Source organism: Nannospalax galili, unplaced genomic scaffold (assembly GCF_000622305.1).
Source record: "Nannospalax galili isolate Female #2095 unplaced genomic scaffold, S.galili_v1.0 scaffold175, whole genome shotgun sequence".
In the NCBI taxonomy this organism is placed as follows: domain Eukaryota; kingdom Metazoa; phylum Chordata; class Mammalia; order Rodentia; family Spalacidae; genus Nannospalax; species Nannospalax galili.
Window position 1 is genome coordinate 2,401,826 of NW_008336314.1, and position 23,220 is coordinate 2,425,045.

The window sequence follows — 23,220 nt, forward strand, 5'->3', positions numbered from 1 at the left end:
TCATTTTTCTAATGACCATGAAGTTTTTAACAAAAAACTTTTGTCACCTTCTGTGTTATGTCATAATCCATTCTAGGTGCTTACACCAAGACTTTGATACAGGCGCTCCACTATTTTATATACAGTATGAGGCATTTAAATAACTTTTTTCTTTATAAAAGATGATATTTACCTTTCTCTAAATTTATCTTGTTTCTCAAAGAAACTTCAGCTACCACATCTTTTAAGTTTCCAGTATTAAAAGTTAATTCTACCATGTAAGATTAGATTTATTATGCACCTTGGATTTAGACTAGCTTTTATCAACATTATCAAGACAAATTTCTCCATTTTAAAAAAGCTAAATAAATATGACTACTTTGTGCTTTGTGCTTTAAAGAGACTTAAAACTCAAGCACTTGCCTATCCTTTGGGTAGTCTCCCAAACTATCTTTCAGAATCTCTAAGATCGTCACAGGGAATAAGAATTGGTTTACTTAGTGTTTAAAGCCTCAGATCACATTTCTATTTCTGCTACTGTGTAATACTTATTGCCAAATGATAACGTTTACTGGACAGAATGAAATCTCAAGTATCAGTTTCCCTAGTTATTTTTCCAGTTTACCAAAACATAAAACTCAACTATTTACATATTATTTGTTGGCAGTCAGTAATAGAAAGTTGCCTAGCACTACAGTAACTTGTCTCAATGCCATGGCATTTATTAGATCCAGAGACTGTTTACCATCAACTCATTGACTCCAGCCCCTTTCTACACTAGTCCCAATTCAACAATATTGCCAGTTGTAGCCAAATCCATTATCTTTATACACATTCTCACTGTTGGTTCTGTTACCATGTACGATGATTAAAAGTAATATGATGGTTCATCTGAGATGAACAGTATTGATAGGCTAGCCAAAACCGCAAGAAGTATCAGAAAAACTAAGATTAAAGGGATCTACTTTTGATTCCTTTCCAGATATCCTGGAAATAGAAGTTTCTACCACACCTTCTCAAGACTACTATCTTGTGCTGGAAAAAGACTGTGCGCTCTTACACATGGCAAAAATTTTCTGTTAGTATGTATGCTGGATAGCTTTGGTTGTCAACTTGACACACCTGGGTAGAGGGAGCCACAACTGGGAAATTGCCTTCCATTGGACTGGCCTGTGGCCATGTCTCTGGGGCATTTTCTTGATTGTTGAGTGATGTGGGAGGGCCCAGTCAACTGTGGGTGGTGCCACCCCTGGACAGGTCATTCTGTATGGTATAAGAAAGCAGTCTGAGCATGGACCAGGGGAGCAAGCCAGTAAGCAGTAGTCCTCCATGGCCTGTGCTTCAGTGTCTACCTCCAGGTTCCTGCCCTGAGCTCCTACTTTGGCTCCCTCAGTGATAAACTGTGACCTGGGAGATACAAGCCGAATAAAACCCTTTCCTCCCCAAGTTGGTATTGGTCAGTGTTTTGTCACAGCAATGGAGAAATAAACTAGAACATGCTTAATAATATGTAAGTGTGCCCCAATAATAACTATGGATCTAAGACTTTTTTAACAAATAAAATTTAGTACTAGAATCTAGGCTCTCAAGGTCAAGTTCCATCATAACATTTCAGAACATATTTATGTAGACAGGGAGGCTGGTAAATGATTATTAATGAGTATAAGATTTCTTATTCTGGAAAGGAGAGTGGTGAAAAAAAGTTCTAACTTTGTGGTAATGCACAGTCCTGTGAATGCCTTAAGAAGCAATGAAGTATGCCCTTCAAATGGGTAAGTTGTATGCAAATTATCTCAATAAAAAGCAGCTTTGCATAAGCCTCATTCTAATAGTGATCACAAAGCTATAAAATGCTACCTAGAACATTAAAATATTTAACAAAAATCTATGAGACAAATAGAAACCTGAACATCCTAAAATAAGCCAGTATTAGGATGATAAAAACAAGTCACTTGTAAGCCAAAGATGACTGACGGTTAAAGGGACCTTACTCTTTAGATAGCAATCATTAAACAAACAGAAACAAAAAGACTGAACATGACCTCAAAGTAATTTCTTCAGAAAAACTATTTAAAATAATCTTGAAATTCAAAGCTTTGCTTCTATACATGAAAACATGAATGAAGTCCTCAATAATATGAGCACTTACTCATCATACTCGATATGATAAATAACGTCTTCATCAGCAGCAACAGAGTCTGAATTAGACGTAGAGGGTACATTGTCCAATTTATTTGTGTTCTCTTTGGAATTATGATTTATATTTCCATTAGTCCTTTTATAAGAATTGCCATTCTTCAGTGGAGTTTTGCCACGTGAATGTCCATCAGAAGCTCTAGTAACACTACGTATATGTGCTTCAAACCAAGCACCAAGGCCGGCATCTCTGGCATCCACCAATTCATTTACCTAAAAAAAGTTTAAAATTAGTTAATGAAGCTTCATTTCATCTATTGCTTCAAAAACTTCAATATAACTCAAGATATTTGAGAGTTATTATGGTAAACAATATGCTACTAATGTTTGAAATGATTACAGATTAGGTCATAATTATTCTTTTTGGATTGTACTATACTATCTTAATGTTTGTATTTACTAATAAAAGTTAACTTTCTTCCCAATTTCCTTCAGTGAAATAGATGTTTTTATTACTCTGTACTTGTGTGTATACTATACTTTTGAATGTAATTCTTATGTATCTGTCATTCTTGCAATGTCACTATTTTAAAAAACAACACTTTAAACTATTAAAACACCAATTTGCTCTATTTCTTCACAGTCCTAAAAGTAGCTTACATAACAAGTCCAACAAAAAAATAGAAAATAAAACCTCATAATGAAAGAATTATTCATAAAGAACAATAGGAAAAAAGTCTTCTGAACTAATATACAAACTGGGAAAAGTTCTGCCATGGATTAACAGTGTACTAGGAAAAGTTATTCACCACTTCAAAGTAAAAAGATAAAATTTAAGAGATATAAGACATAAAAAAGTGATGTCCAGAACTAAACCAAGTAATTTTACAAATAGGAAATGTATTATTAAAACATAGGTAAATCATAGAAATAAGAAATGGAGACAGGTTAAAAAAAATTCTTCTAAAAAATAAGAGGACATTTGTCTAAGAGGTAGAGACCTTTCCGAATAATAATGAAGTGAGAGAAATAATCTCTTCAATCTTCACTTCTCCCTCTCTCCCTTCCTTCCTTCCTTGTCTTTTTGAGACAGGGTCTCCCTGTAGCCCCAGCTGGCCTAGAACTTGCTATGTAGACCAGGCTGGCCTCAAACTCAAAGAGATCTGCCTGTCTCTGCCTCCCAAGTGCTGGGATTAAAGGCCTGTGCCACCACAACCATCTTTCAGTCTTTTCCTTTTCTTTTCTTTAAAAAAAAAAAAAAAGCCCTTACAAAGAAAATCGGAAATCAAAACATGGTCCTTATCTCATCAAATGAGTTTTTCCTTCCAAAGTAAAAGAAATTACTTAAGGTATTTAATACAATTCTAAGATTGTGCTGGTTAGTTTGTATCGCCAACTCGATAAACCTACAGTCACCTGGGGAAAGGGAACCTCAAATGAAGAACTACTTCAATCTGGGTTGGCCTGTGTTGTGTGGCCATGTCTGGGAGGAATTGTCTTGACTAACGATTAATGTAGGAGGACCCAGCCCACTGTGCTCAGCACCATCCCTAGGCAAGTAGGCAGGGGCTGTGTAAAAACAACTAGCAAAGTGTAAGCCAGAAAGAAGCTTGTGATAGCTGACAAGCCAGGCAAAATGTACAAATGTCAAAGGTAAGTGATCAGCACCGAAATATATTACTATTACTATTTTTTTTTACAGTCTCAAATCACCAAGCTGACACAAAAGTGCAGAGTACAGACAAACCAAAGAGCATTAACTTACCCTTTGGTACAACATCTGACCAAAGGCAGTATACATAATGTAAATAGTAGCAATAAAATAACAGGAAAGGCATAGTTCAACATAACCTAGGAAAGAACAGTTTAGGACAAAAGAAAACGAACTAAGGACCAACCAGGTAAGGTACAACAAAGAATCAGAGATGGGACATGCTACCCACTACATGAATTAATTTACATATTAAATGAATATAGGTTCATTTCTTCCGTAACAGTCACCAACAAATTTAAAGACAGCCTCTTGTAGGCAGGAGGGCTAAAATAAAACAAAACAAATAGCCAAAGTTGAATTTTATTACTAGGAAAAAATAAACTTAAGTTTCTTATTCTTTCATAGCAAACCAAACCATAAGGTTTCATATAGCACCCCAAATACATTGTTGTGACAGAGAATGCTGCATACAGTTGATACTAAAACAGCAGCAGTAAAAGTAACTTAAGCACCAAGTATGCTGCTATGGTGTACACCTATATTCCCAGCACTCCAAAGCTGAGGCTGGAGGATCCTAAGTTCAAAACCAGCCTAGGCTACACAGGCAGAGTCTGTCTTACAAAACAAAACAAAACCCCTACATGAATATAAACTTTACTATGCCTCTGTAAGAAGTCCAAATGAAATGTTGATATTTACCTACCAAATGTAAGAAACTAGTATGTAGATACAATATTTGGATTAACCTAAAATATTGCCAATGTTTACCTGTCATATAGAGAGAATTTATTAGCTCATAAAGGGTAGGAAATTATTATCTGAATGGAGTAAATCACTTAAAACTGGAAGTAAACTCAAGTTTTATTACCAAATTACAATAATGTACATTAACTGGGATGGAGCTGCCTTTAAATTCTAAACACTTTACATAATACACAGACACATTAAGGCCAAATTTAAATAGGCCAAATTGCATGTAAGAGGTAAAACTCTGGGTTTTGATGGGAGGTCAAAACAAAAATACTTAAAACCATGTAATTAAGAGGAAAACAGGAAAATGTCCTGGTACCCTTCCTTTATGAGTGATTTAGTGGAAATTAAGAATGGAAATAATTGGCAAGAAGAGAGTATCAAAACTTAAAGGGATATCTGGGTATGGTGGTATGTGATTATAATCCCAGCACCTGGTAGGCTAAGGCAGAACAATCACAAGCAATGAAGCCAGTCTAGACTACAAAGTGAGACACTGTCTCAAAAAGGCCAACACAGCATGACAAAAGAGGAAGGCAATGTATGAGTGGGAATGTTCAAATTATATCCATAGGATTTTTTTTTTTTTTTGGTCTTTTTGAGGCAGGGTCTCCCTGTAGCCCCAGCTGTCCTTGAACTCACTATGTAGACCAGGCTGGCCTTGAATTCACAGGTGGATACCTGCCTCTGCCTCCCGAGTGCTGCGAATTAAAGGTGTGCGCCACGACACCCAGCTATCCATAGGATTTTAATTTATGGAAGTAACTTAAATGCAAAATAGAAAAGGCAGAAAAAACTAGGGGAAATCAGGTCTCAGCCTTTACTTTCATGAGAAAGGCAGAAAATGTCAGGACAGGGCAAACAACCTAAGATTAGCTACTGTGAATATGTCAATGGGATCCACGTTACTGGGGTGGTCCCTAGTTGTCCGACATCTTGCCAGAGATCATCAGAGCAGCAAATATTGTCTTTTATGAGAGGTACTGAGAGGTGGTTGGGAAATGGACCCAGGATCAACTGGTTGTGTATGAAAGGCAAGATCTCTTGCAAGTATCTTGCTTATTTCTAGGAATTCACAGACTCTTAATCTCTAGCACAAAAAACAAAATGAAACAGGAATTAACTAGTCCTAGGAAGGACAATCTCTCTCCAGATAGCAAGGCTTCTTCAATGATGTCAAAATACAAAATATACAAACAGGCCAGATGTAGTGGCACACGCCTTTAATCCCAGCACTTGGGAGGCAGAGACAGGCAGATCTCTGTGAGTTCAAAGCCAGCCTGGTCTCCATAGCGAATCCAGGCCAGCTAGGGCTACAGGGAGATCCTGTCTCAAAAAGACCCCTCCCAAATATATAAACAAATAATCTATATATTTTAAAAAGGTTATATAAATCTGTATATAAAAATGAAAGGAGTGGTTTGGGGCTAGAAATTACATGAATCTATTAAATCAGAGAATAACTTATCCATATTAAAAACAGTTATAAATGCCAAGTATGGTGGTACATACCTGTAATCCCTTTTGTGAAATTAAAAAAAAAAAAATTCAAACAGTCACAGGTATTCATTTGCCTTGCAAGACAAAGACCTAAAGGGCCTTTAAAAGAAACTTAAATTTTTTGTTGTTGTTCAGAAGACCAAAACTCACATGCATATGTGTGTTAATAAAAGGATCATAAATGAACTTTCTTCAGAAAAAAATATACATAGTTATATACAAGTCAGACATATGCACATAATCGTAACACTTCTGAGACTGGGGCAAGAAAATTCCAAGTTCAAGGTAGCCTGGGCTGCATACTGAGATCCTGTCTCAAAAAATACAAAACAAGTAAAAAAGCATTTATCTCCACATATAGATAAGTCTCTCATATTCAAGCATTTGCCAATAATTAAGGACAAAACCAGTAATTTTTTTGATTTTTTATTTTTATGTTATGCCTGCATGTATGTAAGCAACCGTGTCACATGCAGTGACCTCAAAGGACAGAAGAAGGCATTGGATCCCTTGGAACTGGAGTAACAGACGGGTGTTAGCTGCCACGTGGATGCTGAGATTCAAACCCAGGTCTTCTGCAAGAATAGCCAGTGCTCTCAATTGCTGAGCCATCTCTCCAGCCCCCAAACCAATAATTTTTTTTCAAAGAGAGGAAGAAAAACTGAAGTATGGGAGGCAAAGTGGAACAATTAAAAATAAAGACAATAATACCAACAGCAACTACTGGAAAGTTTACTGTTCATCAAGTTTGTATTCGCTCCCACCAGCACCTGTCCCTCTGTCCCTCCCTCTCTCTTTCTCTCTTTCAAACCAGGGATTAAACCTAGGGCCCCATACATGCTAGGAGAGCACTATACTGAGCTACATACTTAACTTTTTTTACTTTTTAAGCAGGAGCTCATGTGTTGCCCAGGCTATCCCTGAACTTGCAATTTTCCAGCTTCAGCCTGAGTACTGGGGAATTAGACTGTACTCTTGCACTATCAGGTCCAACTCTTCATTTTCCATTTATAAGTGGGAAGTGGGGAGCATGGTCTTAATATGTTGCCCAGGTTTGCCTGAACTTCCATGTAAAACACAGGCTGGCCTTAAACTTGCAATCTTCCTGTCTCAGCCTCCCAAGTAGCTTGAATTATCCAATATATTTCTAAATACTTCACTTGTTCTATGGAAAACTCTCTAGTCTGCAGATAAACCTGGGTTTAAGTTCTTCATCTTTCACCTATAAGGTGTAATCTTGAACAAGCTAGCTTGTCCCAGGCTTCATCCTTTTGCAGTTAGAATGTACTTAGCAGTGGATTTGAGAAAATCCATATAAGATGTGAACCCAGTAAGCATATAATGACACAAATTAAACGACTGTTTCCTTTCACTAAGAATCAGCATGTACAATCTTGATTCATTTAAACTCAGCAGTCTTATTTTCCCATACTCTCCAGAGTAAACATTACCATCTTATGGTTACATAATTACCTTTCAATAATTACAGTACAAAATCATTCTTATTTTTGAATAAAGTATAGACATGAAGCATACTTGTCCTCAAAAGATATACAGTTAAGCACGAGGAAAAGGTTCAGTGAGTAAAGCAATACCAGCACATGCATGAGGACATGAGCTTGAACCCCAAGAGCCCAAATAAAAGCTGAGCACAGCAGAGTAGCACATGTCTGTAATACCAGTGCTCCTATGGCAAGATGGGAGGCAGACAGGAAAATCCCTGGAAGCTTATAGACCAGCTAGCCTATAATATGCAAAAATGAACAATAAAAGACTATTTCAAACCCGTGGAAAGCAAGGACCAACACCTGGTTAACCTTTGACCTCTACACATGTGCCATGTCACACACATACATGAAACACATGCACACACACACGGACATCATATACATACATACATCATGCACACATAAAAATATACAGCTAAAAAAGAATCTGAGAGTGAAACTGAGAACATGGGTTTCTCCAACTTTAAAAATGATTCTTTCAGACCATTTCATTGGCAATACAAGTTTAAAAAATAAAACATGGTTCCATTTACATAAAATTCAGAAATAGCCAAATCAGGACTGCAGAAATATGTTGAATTTCAGTAAGTTTAAAAACTTAATAGAAACCACAGAAAAGATTAATACTGAATTCTGGGTAATAGTTATAAGTAAAAACTATGGGGTTATAATTAGGAAGATGTACATGGGAAATTCTTGGAGTACTGCTATTTTATTTGATAATTTGAGTATTAGAAAAATTTACTTCATAGTATTTCATTAAATTATTCTTTTCCTATTTCTTATTAAATTTCATCACCAACTTGTACTATGGACAAAACAAGATAGAACATACTAAAATATCAATACCTTTACTTTGGATTATTGATCCTTTTCTTTGCTTCATATATTTTCCAGTGAACATAAAACAACATGCAGAAAGTTTAACTGCTACACACTTGGCTAAATTTAAAAGCTTAGCATTTTAAATATATCATTTGGGCTGGATGTCTATTCCAAAAGTGGGACCATATTTGAGCCATATAAAGTTTCCATATTAAAAAACCATAATTAAAATCAATTTATGATTTTTTTGGGGGGGAGAGGAGAGTAGGAGCCGGTAACGTTAGGAATTTAACCCAAGACCTTGTGCATGCTTAGCACTTGGTCTATCCTGTGCCTGTTACACTCCCTAGGTCCAGATTTTCATTTAGTCAGTGTAGAACCCTGTTTCAAAAAATAATTTAATGCCTAACCTAGTTTCAGAGTGATTCAATATATGTTCAGTGATTACTGGGAATGGACAAACTCAATCCCTGTTCAAACTTGTATAAATTCTTCAAATATGATTAGTAATAACTAGCTTTTCACAACAATACATGGATAGGTGAAAAAGATAATCAAATATTGCCCAAGGTTAGCAAATACGGCAAAATAATGATGGATAATAAATAACCATACAATTTTTAAAATTAGTTTGAAAATCTACTTTTTATAACTGGCTCATCTTGGTCTAAATTTGATTAAAAATGCGCAAAAACTCAATAAAAATATACATTAAAAAATAAAAATAAAGAAATTAACTGGTTCATCTTAAAGTCCAAAGAATATTTCAGACAAAAAGAAGGAAAAAAAGATCTGTTTTTTTCAGCCAGGAAGCAGTTTTAAATTTTAAAAACTATTCATTTTTATGTGTGTGTTTTGTGTGCATGTATGTATGTGCACTAGATGTGAGCAGTGCCCACAGAGGCCAGAAGAGGGCATGGAAATCCCTGTAACTGTAACTAAAGACAGTTGTGAGCCACCACGTTAGTGCTAGAAACCCAGGTCCCCTGCAAGAGTAAGTGCACTTAACCAAAGAAGCTGTTTTAATTAAACAAAGTTCTACACTGACTAAATGACAATCTGGAGCTAGGGAGTGTAGCAGGCACAGTTATAGACCAAATGCTAAGCATGCACAAGTTCTTGGGTTAAATCCCTAACCTTACCAGCTCCTATTCTCCTCCCTCAAAAAAAAAAAAAAAAAAAATCAAAAACTTGACCAAATAAAATTACATAGATTCTCCTTGCCACTCCCCCAAAATCAAGATAAAGGAAAAACTTTCCCCCTACTTTTTTTGGAGACAGGGTTTCTTAGTATATGGTCACAGCAGGCCAGAAACTCACTACTTACTACTATATGAAGACCAGGCTGGCCTCAAACTCAGAGATCCACCTCTGCCTCTGGCTCCTGAGTGTTAGGATTAAAGATGTGTGCTACCATGCCCTGCTACTTCTCAATTTGTATATACTAACTACTACAAGAAAAAGAGGAAATTCAAAATAGCTTTTAAAATTGTTTTCACAAGACCCTTGTAAACTCAATCTGACAAAAACCCCAGCATAGAGCTAGGGAAATGGGCAACAAGCCTCTACCTTAGCCCAATTACTGCTGGGTGAGGGAGTTGATCTTTAAGGAAGAGACTCTAGAAAGGATGACTAGACTCCAGTGGATGATATGACACTGAGAGATATCTGGGTATACAAACTTGACTCAATAGGCCTTAACATATATAACAGAACACATAAAATCCGGTACTGGGGAGGGGGTATAAAGACGATTAAGATGTTTTGTACGAAATGCACAAAAATTCAATAAAAAATATACATTGAGGAAAAAAACTGTGTTCAGTTTAGCTAGAAAGCCAGCATTTAATTATAGTTCTAAGGATGCAGGTAAAAATACCATGTTTACTTTTCTATTCCTAATACCTAGTACGAATATGCACTAGATACACAAATATTCATGGAGTGCATTATCTAGAAGTAAAGCACTTCTAAAGCATTAGACACATTTCCAAATACTCATGATAGTAACTTCATTTAAAAAACTGAAAAAGCAAACAGATCTATGTTAGCTTCTTCAAGGTTACATGCAACTTTAAAAATATTACAGCACAAATAACTAGTAGTCTTTTCAGAGTTTAAATGCCAGGTTCCACTATATTCTTAAATGGAAAAAACTGCCTTGTAAATTTATACAACTAACAAGTAACATAACTAGAATTTGAAACCAGGTCTGACAGTAAAGTCGGGATTCCCCAACTCCCAACTGCTAGACCACACAGGAGTAAAGTTAAGATCCTTACTATCTGTATTATATATTAATATGAAATGGAAGTACTACTAAGTAAAGATAGACATGGTAGTACAAGCTTGCAATGCCAGCACTTGGGCATGCTAAGGCAGGACGACCACAAGTTCAAGGCCAACATAGACTAAATAGTGAAAATTCTATCTCAAATCAAAAACCCAAAAAGAAGTATGAAATAAAGGGGGAAAAAGAATTTAAGAAAGGCAGTTGACTGCCAAAGCATTAACACTGAAAATAAAAAAAACCCTACTGAGAGAATTAATTTTATGAAGCTCTTCTGGAGTAGTTTGAAAAAGGACAGAAATAGAAATTTGCTACAGCAAAATAATTTAAGTCAAACTAAAGTGTGTAACTGTTATAGTGCTCAAACAACTGTAAAGTACATAATCTGGCTACTGGCTCTTCTAAGAAGAAAAATTCATTTTTTCATTATCTTCAAAAGTAGCAGCTTCAAGGCCGGGCCAGGTGGCGCCCACCTTTAATTCCAGCAGAGGCAAGCAGAGCTCTGTGAGTTTGAAGCCAGCCTAGTCTACAAATTGCGTTCCAGGCCACTTGGGGCTACAGGGGAGACCCTGCCTCAAAAAGACCAAAAAAAAAAGTAGCACAAATGTGATGATGAGTATCTGTAATCCCAGCTCTTGGGAGAAGTTGGAAGATAGAAGGATACAGTTCAAGGCTACCTTTACTTATACACCTTGTCTCAAAACCCCGTGTGTGTGTGTGTGTGTGTGTGTGTGTGTGTGTGTGTGTGTGTGTGATTCTAAACTCATAGCCTCCCTTCCAAAAAGGGCAAAAAGTAACAACATAAGCTTAACACAAATATATAAGGTTACAGCCAGGCATGGTGGCCCATGCCTTCAATCCTTTAATCCCAGCACTCAGGAGGCAGAAGGAGGATCTCTTGTGCATTCAAGGCCAGGCTGGTCTATATAGTGAGTTCTAGGCCAGCTAGGGCTACAGAGAGACCCTGTCTCAAAAAAAAAATAAAATAAAAAGTATACACACACACACACATTACATAAATATTGATCCATAAATAATGTGTGTGTATATACACACACACACACACATATAATTTTTTTTAATTTTCTTGCTCTGCTCAGGGCTCTTGATACCCCAGGAACAGGAACAAGGAACAAAAAGTATACCTAGAGGGGCTGGTAACAAAGTTCAGTCAGTAAAGTACTTACTTGTCAGTAAACATGAGGACCTGAGTTTGGATCCCCAGCACCCATGTAAAAAGCCAGCACAGTGACATGTCTGTAAACCCAGGACTGGGGAAGAATGGGAAAATATCATGGAGACAAGTGGATCCCTGGAGTAACCTAGCCAGCCAGCCACACACACACATATACTCCTAGAACCCAGACTTCTAGTCCAATTCCCCAATTAAAGAAACCAGCACAGGGCTTGGGAGATAGTTTAACTGATAAAGTACCTACCACTCAAGCAAGCTGAGGATGACAGCCTGCATCTGTGACCCCAGCACTTGGGGGGGGGGGGGGGGGGGCAGGCAGATCCTGTAGGCTTGCTTGCCAGCCACCCAGCCTAGTCAATTGCTAGCTCAGGCTTAATTAGAGACCCTGTCTCAAAGTGAAGTTGAGTGAGAATAACACTGCCTTCTGGATTCCACACACAATGCTTATGTATACACATCCCATATGAATATGAACACACACACATACCACACTTTAAACTCGTACTCAAAAAAAGGATGACAACAAAGAAGAATCAGAGAAACCAGTGCACCTTGGAGAAATGGCCATTACAGCATTAGAACAGAAAATATGCAAAGGAACCCTGAAGTATCTTATTGTACTAGAAAAGAAAATGCTTTAAACCAAGAGAAAGAACCCCACAATAATAAAAAAGAAACTTCCAATTGCCAAAACTGAAACAATCTGAGCATCAGTCCATACTGCTATAAATAAGTGAACACATAAACATGCAAGACAAATCTCTCATGCTAATGGATTCTCCACGCCCCCATCATTCTCAAGGGAATGGAGTACACAATTTCCTACTTATTCAATACAAGCTATACATACATAGTGACTTCATCTCAGAGATTTCAATATGAAGAGGTAACAGTGGAGAAAGCTGACAAACAGTACCTCAGCCAGGTGATTAAAGTCCACATCAACAGTGTTAAGCACCTACTGATATAAAACCCAAGTTATATTTAGCAATAGAATGCTGACAGTACCAGCCCTAAATGAGGTATGATGCAAATGCCATTTTACTTCTGTAGTCTTCCTCCCTCAAATTTAAATCTAGTGTGATGAGAAACCTAACAGATGAATTCTGAAAAGTTCTTGAAAAGTCCATAAAGTTTTCATGATAATCAAAAATAAGTAAGTTGGGGCTGGAGAGTGTATACTGTTCTTGCAGAGGACTGGAGTTTGGTTCCCAGCACCAAGCAGGACAAGTGGGTTTACTACCCATAATTCTATCTCCAAGAGGGATCTGATACCTCTGGGCTCCACAGGCACTTGCACTCATACACATACACAAACACACACACACACACACACACACACACACACACACACACCACCCTGAAAAAAAGTTAAGGAAGTCTAAGAAAAGTATCTAAATGTGGGGCTGGAGAGATGGCTCAGCAGTTAAGAGCACTGACTGCTCTTGCAGAGAACCTGGATTCAATTCTCAGCACCCACATGGCAGCTAACAACCATCTGTAACTCCAGTTCCAGGGGATCTGACACCGTCTTCTGACGTCCATGGGCATTACACGACACAGGTGCACTTGCATACATGCAGGTAATACACATAAAATAAAAATAATACAAATTTTTAAGTATCTAAATGCCATGTCATATCCTAGGTGGGGTTGTGCAAAGGGGAAAAAAAAGGTACTAAAAGCTAAGGAATATGGTTTATCTATTGTAACAAATGCAACATGCTGATATGAGTTTTAACTGTCTTGTTATGACCTGAGATGCTATAGTATGAACATGAAATGTCCTCAATAGACATGTATTGAATGGTTAGTCTCCAAGTGATAGAGCACAACTTGGAGATGGACAGGTTTTGTTTTGATTTGGTCTTTGAGACAGGGTCTCACTATGGTGCAATGGCTGGCCTAGAACTATGTAGACCAGGTCGGCCTCGAACTCACCAAGATCCACCTGCCTCTACCTCCCAAGTGCTGGCATTAAAGGTACATGTACCACCACAATAAGTTAGAGGACTACTTGGGAGAAATTCTGCAAACTTTAGAAGGTAGGACATAGTTGGAGGAAGCACTTCACTTAGGGGTGCCACTCTCTGGTTCCTGTCCACCATGAGGTGAAGAATCTCCTCCACTATGTATTCATGCAGCCATGAAGGCCCACCCTAGCTCTGTGTGGGGACAAGGAGTTATGGACTGAACCCTATGAAGCCATCAGTCAAAACAAATATTTTTCTTAAGTTGTTCTATAAAGTATTTTGGTCATAGCAATGAAAAATAATACAAGAATTGGCACCAGATAAACAGAGTCATTGATGTGACTAAACCTTAAGCATCTTTAACTAGTTTGTAAGAGAGATTTGGAAAACTCTGGAGGTGCCAACTAGAGACGCCTTATAAAGCTGTAAGCTCAGCTTACTGGGCAATTCTAGTATGAGCTCAGAAGACCAGAATGTCAACAGGAATGCTGACACTAAGACTATGTTCATGAAGTTTCATATGAGAATGAAGATTCTATCAGGAATTCAATTAGAGACCATCTGTGTTACATTGTAGAAAGAAACCACCCCACCCCCACCCCCACCCAATTATTTTGTCAATGGAAAGGATGCCTTAAGAACAGGTCAGAGTGGTCATATCCTACTTTTTGCAGACTCAAAGATGTTATGGTTATAACTCCTTTGAAAGACCTTTCCCTTTGAGAAGAAAGAACCTCCAGGGATGCTTGCACAGAGCTAGACTGCCCCAAAGTTGTTCCCTGTATTCAGCCACCCAGGCTCTTAGAGACCACTGCAGCCATGGGCAAGGAAGGAGCCCTCAGCTACTGTTGAACTGGTCACAGACTCAAGACATCACCCAAGCAGTACTGGTTTTGCAGTGATACAGAATGTAAGAGTAATGGTTTATGGAAGCTTCTACCAATTTTTCAAAGGAAGGCCTGGGAAGCTAATTGTTGTGTGCAGAAGCATGATTTCCACAGGCAACTCAAGAGAGCAATTTGTGAAACCTAAGCTTTGAAGCAGAATCCAGATTCTTCCAGCCATGAATGTGGAACATGTACTAAGAAAAGTCACAATTAGTGAAGTCATCCTGAGAGAGGCCATGTGGCCTGCAAATGGCAAGGTCATAGCAGTGGAGTTCACATACTGACATCACGCCCCAGATGCTAGAAATGGAGCTATGGGATGCATGCACCACCACTCAGTCCATTAACTGGTTTTCTGACTAGCTACCATCTTCAATTGTAATCCTTCTAGTTTTCCCATCATCATTAAGCATGATGTCAAGCGGGGTTAAATAGTCATCTATTTTATCTACTTAAAAAATCAGGAATTGACTCAATTTTTATTTAGATGGAGAAAATATTTTAAATTGGATTTTTCTTTAGTTTATTAAGTTACTGAATTATGGGCTGGAAAGATGGCTCATGGTTAAGAGCACTGACTGCTCTTGCAGAGGACCTGGTTTCGATTCCCAGCACCCACATGGAAGCTAACAACCATCTGTAACTCCAGTTCTAGGGGATCTGATGCCTTCTGACCTCCAACAGCCACTGCATGACACAAGGACACTTACACACATGCAGATAATACACTCACACACATAAAATGATAAATTTAAAAAAGATACTGAATTATACAACATTCTCTAAAAATTAATTGTCCTCACTTTCTGACAAACCATTATTTTGCCAAGACAACATCTTTTAATAAAGTCATAATTATACATGATAAATAAAACTTGGGTTTCCATTAATGTTAGTGATACTGAAAAGTACTTCTGGTCATGTTTTAGTAACAGTGTTAAGCTAAATTTTAAAAACAAAGAGAGCTTCCTCCTTTCTTTAATGCTGTGGGTTAATTCAAGTAACATCAGGATTATTTATTTCTTAAATGTTTAAAATAATTCATCAGCATAAGTACTCCAGTACACAGCCTAGTACTTTTCTGAGATAAAAGTTCTTTGCTAATTTTCTTAACCACGTCCATATTTATGCTTTTTTCCATAGATCATGTTATTTGTTTGCATTTTCTTAATTTATTTCACCTACCAATTTTTAATATTGAAAATGTCTAGGTGCCCTTTTATCCCAATTGGTAAGAAAAAGATAGAAAAGGATGAAACAAAACTGTCATTCGATTTGTTATTACAGAATTTGTAAAAAAACACTCAGGATGTAAAAGTCAACAAATAAGTCAACTGAATTTATCAGTAAATAAATTACAGCTTAAAACTGCATCAAAAATATAATATTATCAGAAATAGATCAAACAATATAAAGAGATCATTAAGATATCAAAGATCTAAACTAATGGAGAACTCTATTGTGTTCATAAATGTTAAACTCATAAAGATGTTCATTCTATAAGCGGATCTAGAGATTCAATCCCACTCAAATCCAAGCAGGTTCTTCATAAAGTTTTGTACAAGCTAATTCTAACATTTTTATTTCAAGTACGTAAAGCCATAAAGCTAAGACACCCTTGAAGAAGAGCTAAGTTTGGGGAATGGGAGAAAGGAGAAATAAAAAAATTCTGTAAGGCAACATAATCAGTAGTACAACAGAATGGACAAAGGGACAGACAGACAAACCAATGAAATAAATCTTGATAGCATTCTCTAAATGAGAAATCAGCACTTTTATTTCTTAGCAGAAATGTCTTAAATTCTAGAACATGCAACAGAGTACATATAGGTTAAACATTATTGTTAAAAACAGCTTAAGCTGGAACCCAGTCCAGACATCTAATAAATATAGATTAGACATATGGTAGCATGTTAATAAATTGGAATGTAATAATGTAAAGGAATAAAATACAACTATATACATCAGAAATAGCAATGGTGAGAAAAAGCAAAATACTATCATAAAGAAACTCAAGTACACATTAATACAACATATTGTTTAGAGAAATATAAGTAGTGAGACTAAAAAAAAAATCACAAGAATATTAACATTAAAAAGTCATCATAACAAGTTTGGGGGGGTGTCATAAAAAACCTTTAAAAAGATACTGCTGTCATCCTACCTAATTAGCCTTGGTGGAATTACACAGGTATTTACTTTATTATTCTTCGAACCACACATATACACATTACATTTGTCAACCATGACAATTTTTTCCCCTGGTAGTTTTAGGGATTGAACCCAGGACCTCATATTTGTAAGACAAGCACTCACCAACTAAGCTGTATCCCCAGCCCCAGGGTAAATTTTCAGAAACTACCTCTGACAGAATATTGACAGCTCAATCTTTGCTTTCAAATAGAAATCAATGTTTACTTATTCCCAGCATCCTGAAGAGGAGATATTTGTATTCTCATAACAAATAGTCTGAAGACAACATACCTTATATAGTCCAAAGCCAGGATCAATGAGACAAGCATGAGCTGATGTAGATGGTTGACTGGAAGATGCCACTCTTGCTGTTTTCTTTACTTTAGGCGGACTATTAGAACAGGGTTTAACCTGTAAATCAGTCTGTTTAGATGTGCTAGGAAGATCAGAGTCTGGACGAACTAGTAGCTGAATTATATCATTCAGTCCAACGTCATAGTCAAATAAAGTATATCCATTTTCCAACTAGAAAAAGAGAGAAAAAAAAAAGAACGCATTGAAATGCCTATCTCAAAACTTGCTTTTCGACATTTTCATTTGTCCAAATGTCCCAACTAATCTATTAAAATTCATAACACTGCAACTTAATGATCTTGAAATCTTCCTTAGTACTTTATTTACAGTTTCTAATGTCAGCATCTTCCCTGAACCCAAATAAATTCTTAAGAACACCACCAGATTAACTATAGGGAACACTGTTCACTGTTAAAATAAAAACTGTACCACAGTAACTGCAATCTCATGACATAACCTTCCTCATACACACAAAAAACTCTCTAAATCACATTTAACCTCTCACCATTTTGAGGTTGTTATCTCTTTTCTAGTTTTTGGAGATAGGGTCTCCCTATGCAGCCAAGGCTAGCCTCAAATTCATGATCCTACCACACCCAGACTTTCTCAACAAATTTTATTTTAATCAATAGTACTTAAATCCATTGGGGAGGGGTGTTTGAAAACATGGTGTTTTACAACCTTGTGTTCATAAAGTCATTAGGTCAAATACTTCCTCTTTCTGAAGCCCCGCTTATCATTCTAAACAAGGCGAGACTTTAAAAAGCAAAATCAACAGTAATAATTACAGCTCTTGCTTATGCTGCTATTCCACTTCTCTATAAAGTTCTCTAATTTTATCCATCTGTAAACATTATCAAGTTTTGTCATGAAGTATTATAATAAACAGCACAGAAATAGCACTGCATAGCAAAATCTAGTTTTACTTAGCAAAGAATCACATTCTGTGAAAAGCTATCAAGGATGCTGGAATGATTTACTTAAGAGTACTTCCATATTTAAAGAAAATGCAGATCCAAAATTGTATGTTACTCAAATTATGCTGGGGGGGGTGGAGTCATCTAGAACCCAGGTTCTTAATAAGCTGTGGCTGTGAGCCCAAATAGAGTAACCGAAAACAGGGGTCACAAAAAGAAAACTGGCTTGTGATTAGGACAGAAGATCCAACCATTTATGAAAAAGTCCTAAATATATTTCTGTTGCTTTGTACTACATATTTATGTAAAGCAACATTCTCAGATTGATTATAAAATCAAAATATTAATCAACTCCGAAAAATGTTGATGCTTTCTATGTCCTAAAGTATCAATATTCAGTCCAGATTTAATTCGTTATAAAAAATAAACAAGGGGCTGGAGAGATGGCTCAGGGTTGTGAGCACTGACTGCTCTTACAGAGGACCCAGGTTCGATTCCCAGCACCCACATGGCAGGTAACAACCATCCATCAACTCCAGTTCCAGGGGATCTGATGCTTCTGACCTCCGCAGCACTGCACTTACATACATGCAGGCAATATACATAAAATAAACAAGCACATCCATCTCACTAGCATTCAAACTTGCTTTTGTCTTAATAAATGGCAAAATTACATGCATCTCAAATACTTTTTAATAAATTACCAATAAATGTTTGATTTGTGTTACCTCTATTATATACCTATATACCTCAGGTTGCATAAAAATTTCTTGGGTGAAAGATTTGAGTAGAAAAATTTAGAAAGCTCTAATCTAGAAATTACAACTACCCATGGTTTCAAGTACATAAAACTGTAAGACATAGTCTCATAGAAGTAAATAGTTTAGAACTGCCATATTGAAATGCAGGGTGCAAGATTTTCAGCTCTGAGAAAACAGAAATGGTCAGGAGCTTTGTCAAAACACACTCCTGAATTTTTACTGTGTTAAAGAAGAAATTCCAGGAAACAGGAAGCACTGCAACAATGATGCAAAGGGAAACCAAAGGGGAAAAAAAAAAACCATCCGTAGCAGTGGCCAAAAAGGCAGCAAGCAGGGAAAGTCACTTTCTCAGCACGAAGGACTGATTACAAGGGATCCAAGTGGAGGGTACAGCAACATCTTTTATCAGTCACGTCATGGACATAAATACATACATACATACACACACACACACACACACACACACACACACTCCTTTGTATAGGCAAGTACTCTTTTACACCAAGTGAAAACAAAGAATATGGAGGCAGACATCAACTGCTTAGTTTTTCTTCAGTTATGGTTCATGCTCCACATCGACTGTCTATTTAAGGCTACTCCAATACTGATGACAAGAGAATCTTTTCAAAATAGTAAGAGCTCTAGATTCTATGATTTCTAGATCAAAGCTTGGTAGCATAGCTGTAATCCCAGCACATCACATACATACAGAGTTGAGGAAGGAGGAAGGTAAATTTAAGGCCTGCTTTGGCTATATAGTGAGAGCCTAACTATAAAAAAAAAAAAGAGAGAGAGAGAGAGATTCCCTCCAATGCATGTCTTAAAAAAGACCAACTCCACATAGGGTCTCAATCTGAACACCTCAGACCAAGAAAATCTAAGAGCTGAAATTGGGTTATTTTACTCTAACCATAACTTACAGCCCTGTATAGTCTCTATCTGACCCTCAAAAGTGAGTCCCTTGCACTCACTTTTATAGACTTCATTCCTATACAGAGCACCTGGAGACTGGTTAAGCTAGCTTTAGTAGACCATTGTGAAGTGCCCATGTGAAGCTAATGCTGTTCGTCCTGAGACATACTTTGAATAGAAACTAGCAGGAGGCTAATCTCTCAAAATTCAAAGTTTGGGGTTCATTAAAGTTTCCCATGAGGTCTGGTTAAACTGAACTAGGCAATTGCGAGGTGAGAACACATCTAGAATAAAGACCCACAAGTAAGTCTGATACACTCTAAAGATTAAGAGCAGCAGAAATAACAAATGGGGGTACACCAATATTAGACACAGGTTTTTTGCTGTTTCTACTGCTTATTGTATTGTTTTGCAGACAGGGTCTCAGTATAGTACCCAGGCTTCTCAAACTCCTTGAGCTCCAGTGAGCCTCCTCCCTCAGCCTTCAGAGCAGCTGGAAATACAGTACTCAGCTTATAGGAATGTTTTATTTTATAACTTTTTTTTTTTTACCATATGACAATAAAGCATCTTGAGAAAGGAGCTTCTCTTTTCTAATAAGCATAAACAAGCACAGAATAGGAATAATCCTGCGGTACCAATCCAGTTATCTGCCTGCTACAGCCACACTTTGCTCTCTCAACAACTGCACAGTACCAAAGACAAAAGGACATAATAAACACCGCCATGCCTAGTTGTCATTTCTAAGGAAGTAAACACAATTGGCTGTAATGCTTCCCTTTTCACTATCCAAGTCAATGACTGGTTCCTAAGTTCTACTCCCCATCCTTACTGGCTTATCATTGTGCTGGGGAGGGAGTAGCCAATGCTGACTAAGGGAGGGAGGGATACAAAGATTATCCTCTTGCCATTTTTTCCCAGAATCGGAAACCATCTTCTGGGTTCACCCACAGTCTCTTTTGCAAGCCTTTAATTTGGCCCAGTCTCTACTTTCATCAAAATAGCCTAATGAACTTACTTTACCATACTTGGTCACTGTACTTTGAAGATGTTGCCCAGTAATATACTCTCATCCTTCATGCCTCTCTCTGCTTCTGAAGTCGCTAAAGTACCACAGGAATTTAAGCACTATTGTCCCTACCTAAAAACTAAAATTCAGATCTGGTTACATGGTTTTCACTTGTGACCAAAGAAGTTATCAGCCACTTGAAGAACAGCAACATAAAACTACATAGTATTTAACGCAGATACAATTGTTTCAAAATCAAAGTTTTCAAGTAAGTTGAACTCTTTTTACTGGTCAGGAATTAAAGAATCAAAACAAAACTGGCTGCAACACTAACAGAAGGTGAGATATACATGGCCGAGAGGGGACCTCAAAACAACAACAAAACATCAGATTTTCTCTTCCCCATAGCTAATTTGTTACTTTGAAATTGGGGGGGCTGGAGAGATGGCTCAGCGGTTAAGAGTACTGGCTGCTCTTACAGAGGACCTGGGTTCAATTCCGAACACCCACATAGTGGCTAACAACCATCTGTAACTCCAGTTCCAGGGGCTCTGACACCTTCTGACCTCCGCGGGCAATGCATGACACGGGTGCACTTACACACATGCAGACAATACAACTCATACACATAAAAAATTTTAAAGATACATTTTTTAATGTCAGAAAAACATTTGGAAAGCCTTGGAAAGGTAAGACTGAAAGGAATCCAAATCTTCCTTTGCAGCTAAGGCTACTTCTACAGAATGAACTGTATTTATTTCAAATCCCAGGATTAGAGCCAAACTGTGGTCTACCAACTACAGGATCCCCACTGTTTAGTGGCCTAAAGACAGTACAAAGGCAAAGGCGAAAAAATCTGATGGATCTGTGTGCAAGCATAGACCAATGAGATAGGAATTGTCTGAGACGCCCAGACATGGCCATACCTCCAACTAACGGTGAACCCACGAACACACCGCCACAAAACACTTTCTACCTTGAGTTACTGCTGACGAGGCTGGACTGCTGAGTTTAAAAAGCTTGAAGAAAGGAAACACTCCAAGGTGAGAGGTAGACTCAGCAGACTTAAACCTGACTCTGGGTTATCGGGGTCTTTCCTTCAGCCCAGGTATCTAATCCCTCGTCCAAACCAGATTCCCAATCTAGGATAGGCAACGATGGAGAGAGGCCAAGCGTCCTGAGACCCCTGTAATCTTCAGCGCTACATCCTCCCAGTGAGGTGGCAGGGCTCAGGGGCCGGTGCCCGAGTTTCCATCTCATATCCGGTGCCCGAGGCGCGGAAGCGATGGGAGCCCTTAGTGGAGTCAGCGCTGCCATTGAGAGCTGTCTCCCAGCCCGCTGCCCTTCCCAGCCCCAGGCTCCCCCCGAGCGCGGGAAGCCAGGTACCTAGGGCCCTCGCAGGGTGTGCCTAGGCCGCTGCCCCGCTACAATGGAAAACGCAAGGTCTCCTCCGACCTGCCACCCGGCTACCGGACCCGCTAGGCGCACCTGTAGTGGGGCATGCGGGACCCGCTCCGCGCCCAGCCACCGCCGCAGGCCCCGCGCCCCGTAGCCCATCCCTAGCGCGGCGGGTGCGCCCCGGACGCCAAGCCTCGGGCGGGTGGCTCTGCCCGGCTGCTTGCGGGCACGGCGGGCACGCCTCACCTGCTTGCCCCGGTAGAACAGGCGCTGGCACTCGGGCCGCACGTCGAACAGCGCCCAAACCCGCTCGCGCAGCTCCTCGATCGTGGCTTTGCGAGAAACATCCTCGATGGTGCGCGTGTGGGCGCCGTCGATGGTGCGGACCTGGATCCACATCGCGCAGCGCACCACGGCCGGCCCCCTTTGTCTGGCCCTGCGCTCCCGACGTTGCGCCGGCCCGGCCCGCGCCGCTCCGGGGCCGCCCTGGATCTCCGCGGAGACTTGGCTCGCGCGCGGGGACGCAGACTGGCCCTGCAGACCGTGCGGCCCGCGGAGGAGAGGTAGGGGGGAAAACACTGGAACCTCCCCGAGGCGCCGCAGCAGCCTCCGCCTCACAAGTAGGAAGAAGCCATGGCTGGTCCGCGCGGACTGTTTACTTATAGAGCCGTAGCTCCCACATGGAGGTCACGGCGCCAACCTGGATCTCGCGAGATCCACGCGGGGCTCCGCCTCACAGAGGAAGCGGCAGAGAGGCGGTCACAGCCTCGGGGGTGCCAAAATAGGAAAGGGGCGGGGCGGGGCGGTGCTTCCAGAGCCGTTACTCGGCCCGCGGCGCCTGGTCCTGACCACGCCCTCAGCCTGGCGCTGCACCGGCTTTCGACGCCGCCTCCTGCGTGGGTTCGAGTCCACCTGGCCG

The 23,220-nt window shown here is 39.1% G+C and overlaps 1 protein-coding gene across 2 annotated transcripts in view; it reads right to left on the reverse strand.

Annotated features, from left to right (window-relative positions):
• The window catches only part of Uhrf2 (ubiquitin like with PHD and ring finger domains 2), a 98,579-nt gene extending 75,571 nt beyond the window's left edge, over positions 1-23,008 (reverse strand). The window contains exons 1-3 of one of the 2 annotated variants that reach the window (XM_008831099.2): positions 22,548-23,008; positions 17,242-17,475; positions 2,129-2,388 (exon numbers count right to left, since the gene is read on the reverse strand). In XM_008831099.2, the coding sequence (XP_008829321.1) occupies positions 2,129-2,388; positions 17,242-17,475; positions 22,548-22,700 (647 nt within the window). In that variant the 5' untranslated portion in view covers positions 22,701-23,008. The remainder of the gene's footprint in view (positions 1-2,128; positions 2,389-17,241; positions 17,476-22,547) is intronic. The other variant, XM_008831100.3, reaches the window with a different exon arrangement.
• Between the last annotated feature and the right edge of the window lie 212 nt (positions 23,009-23,220).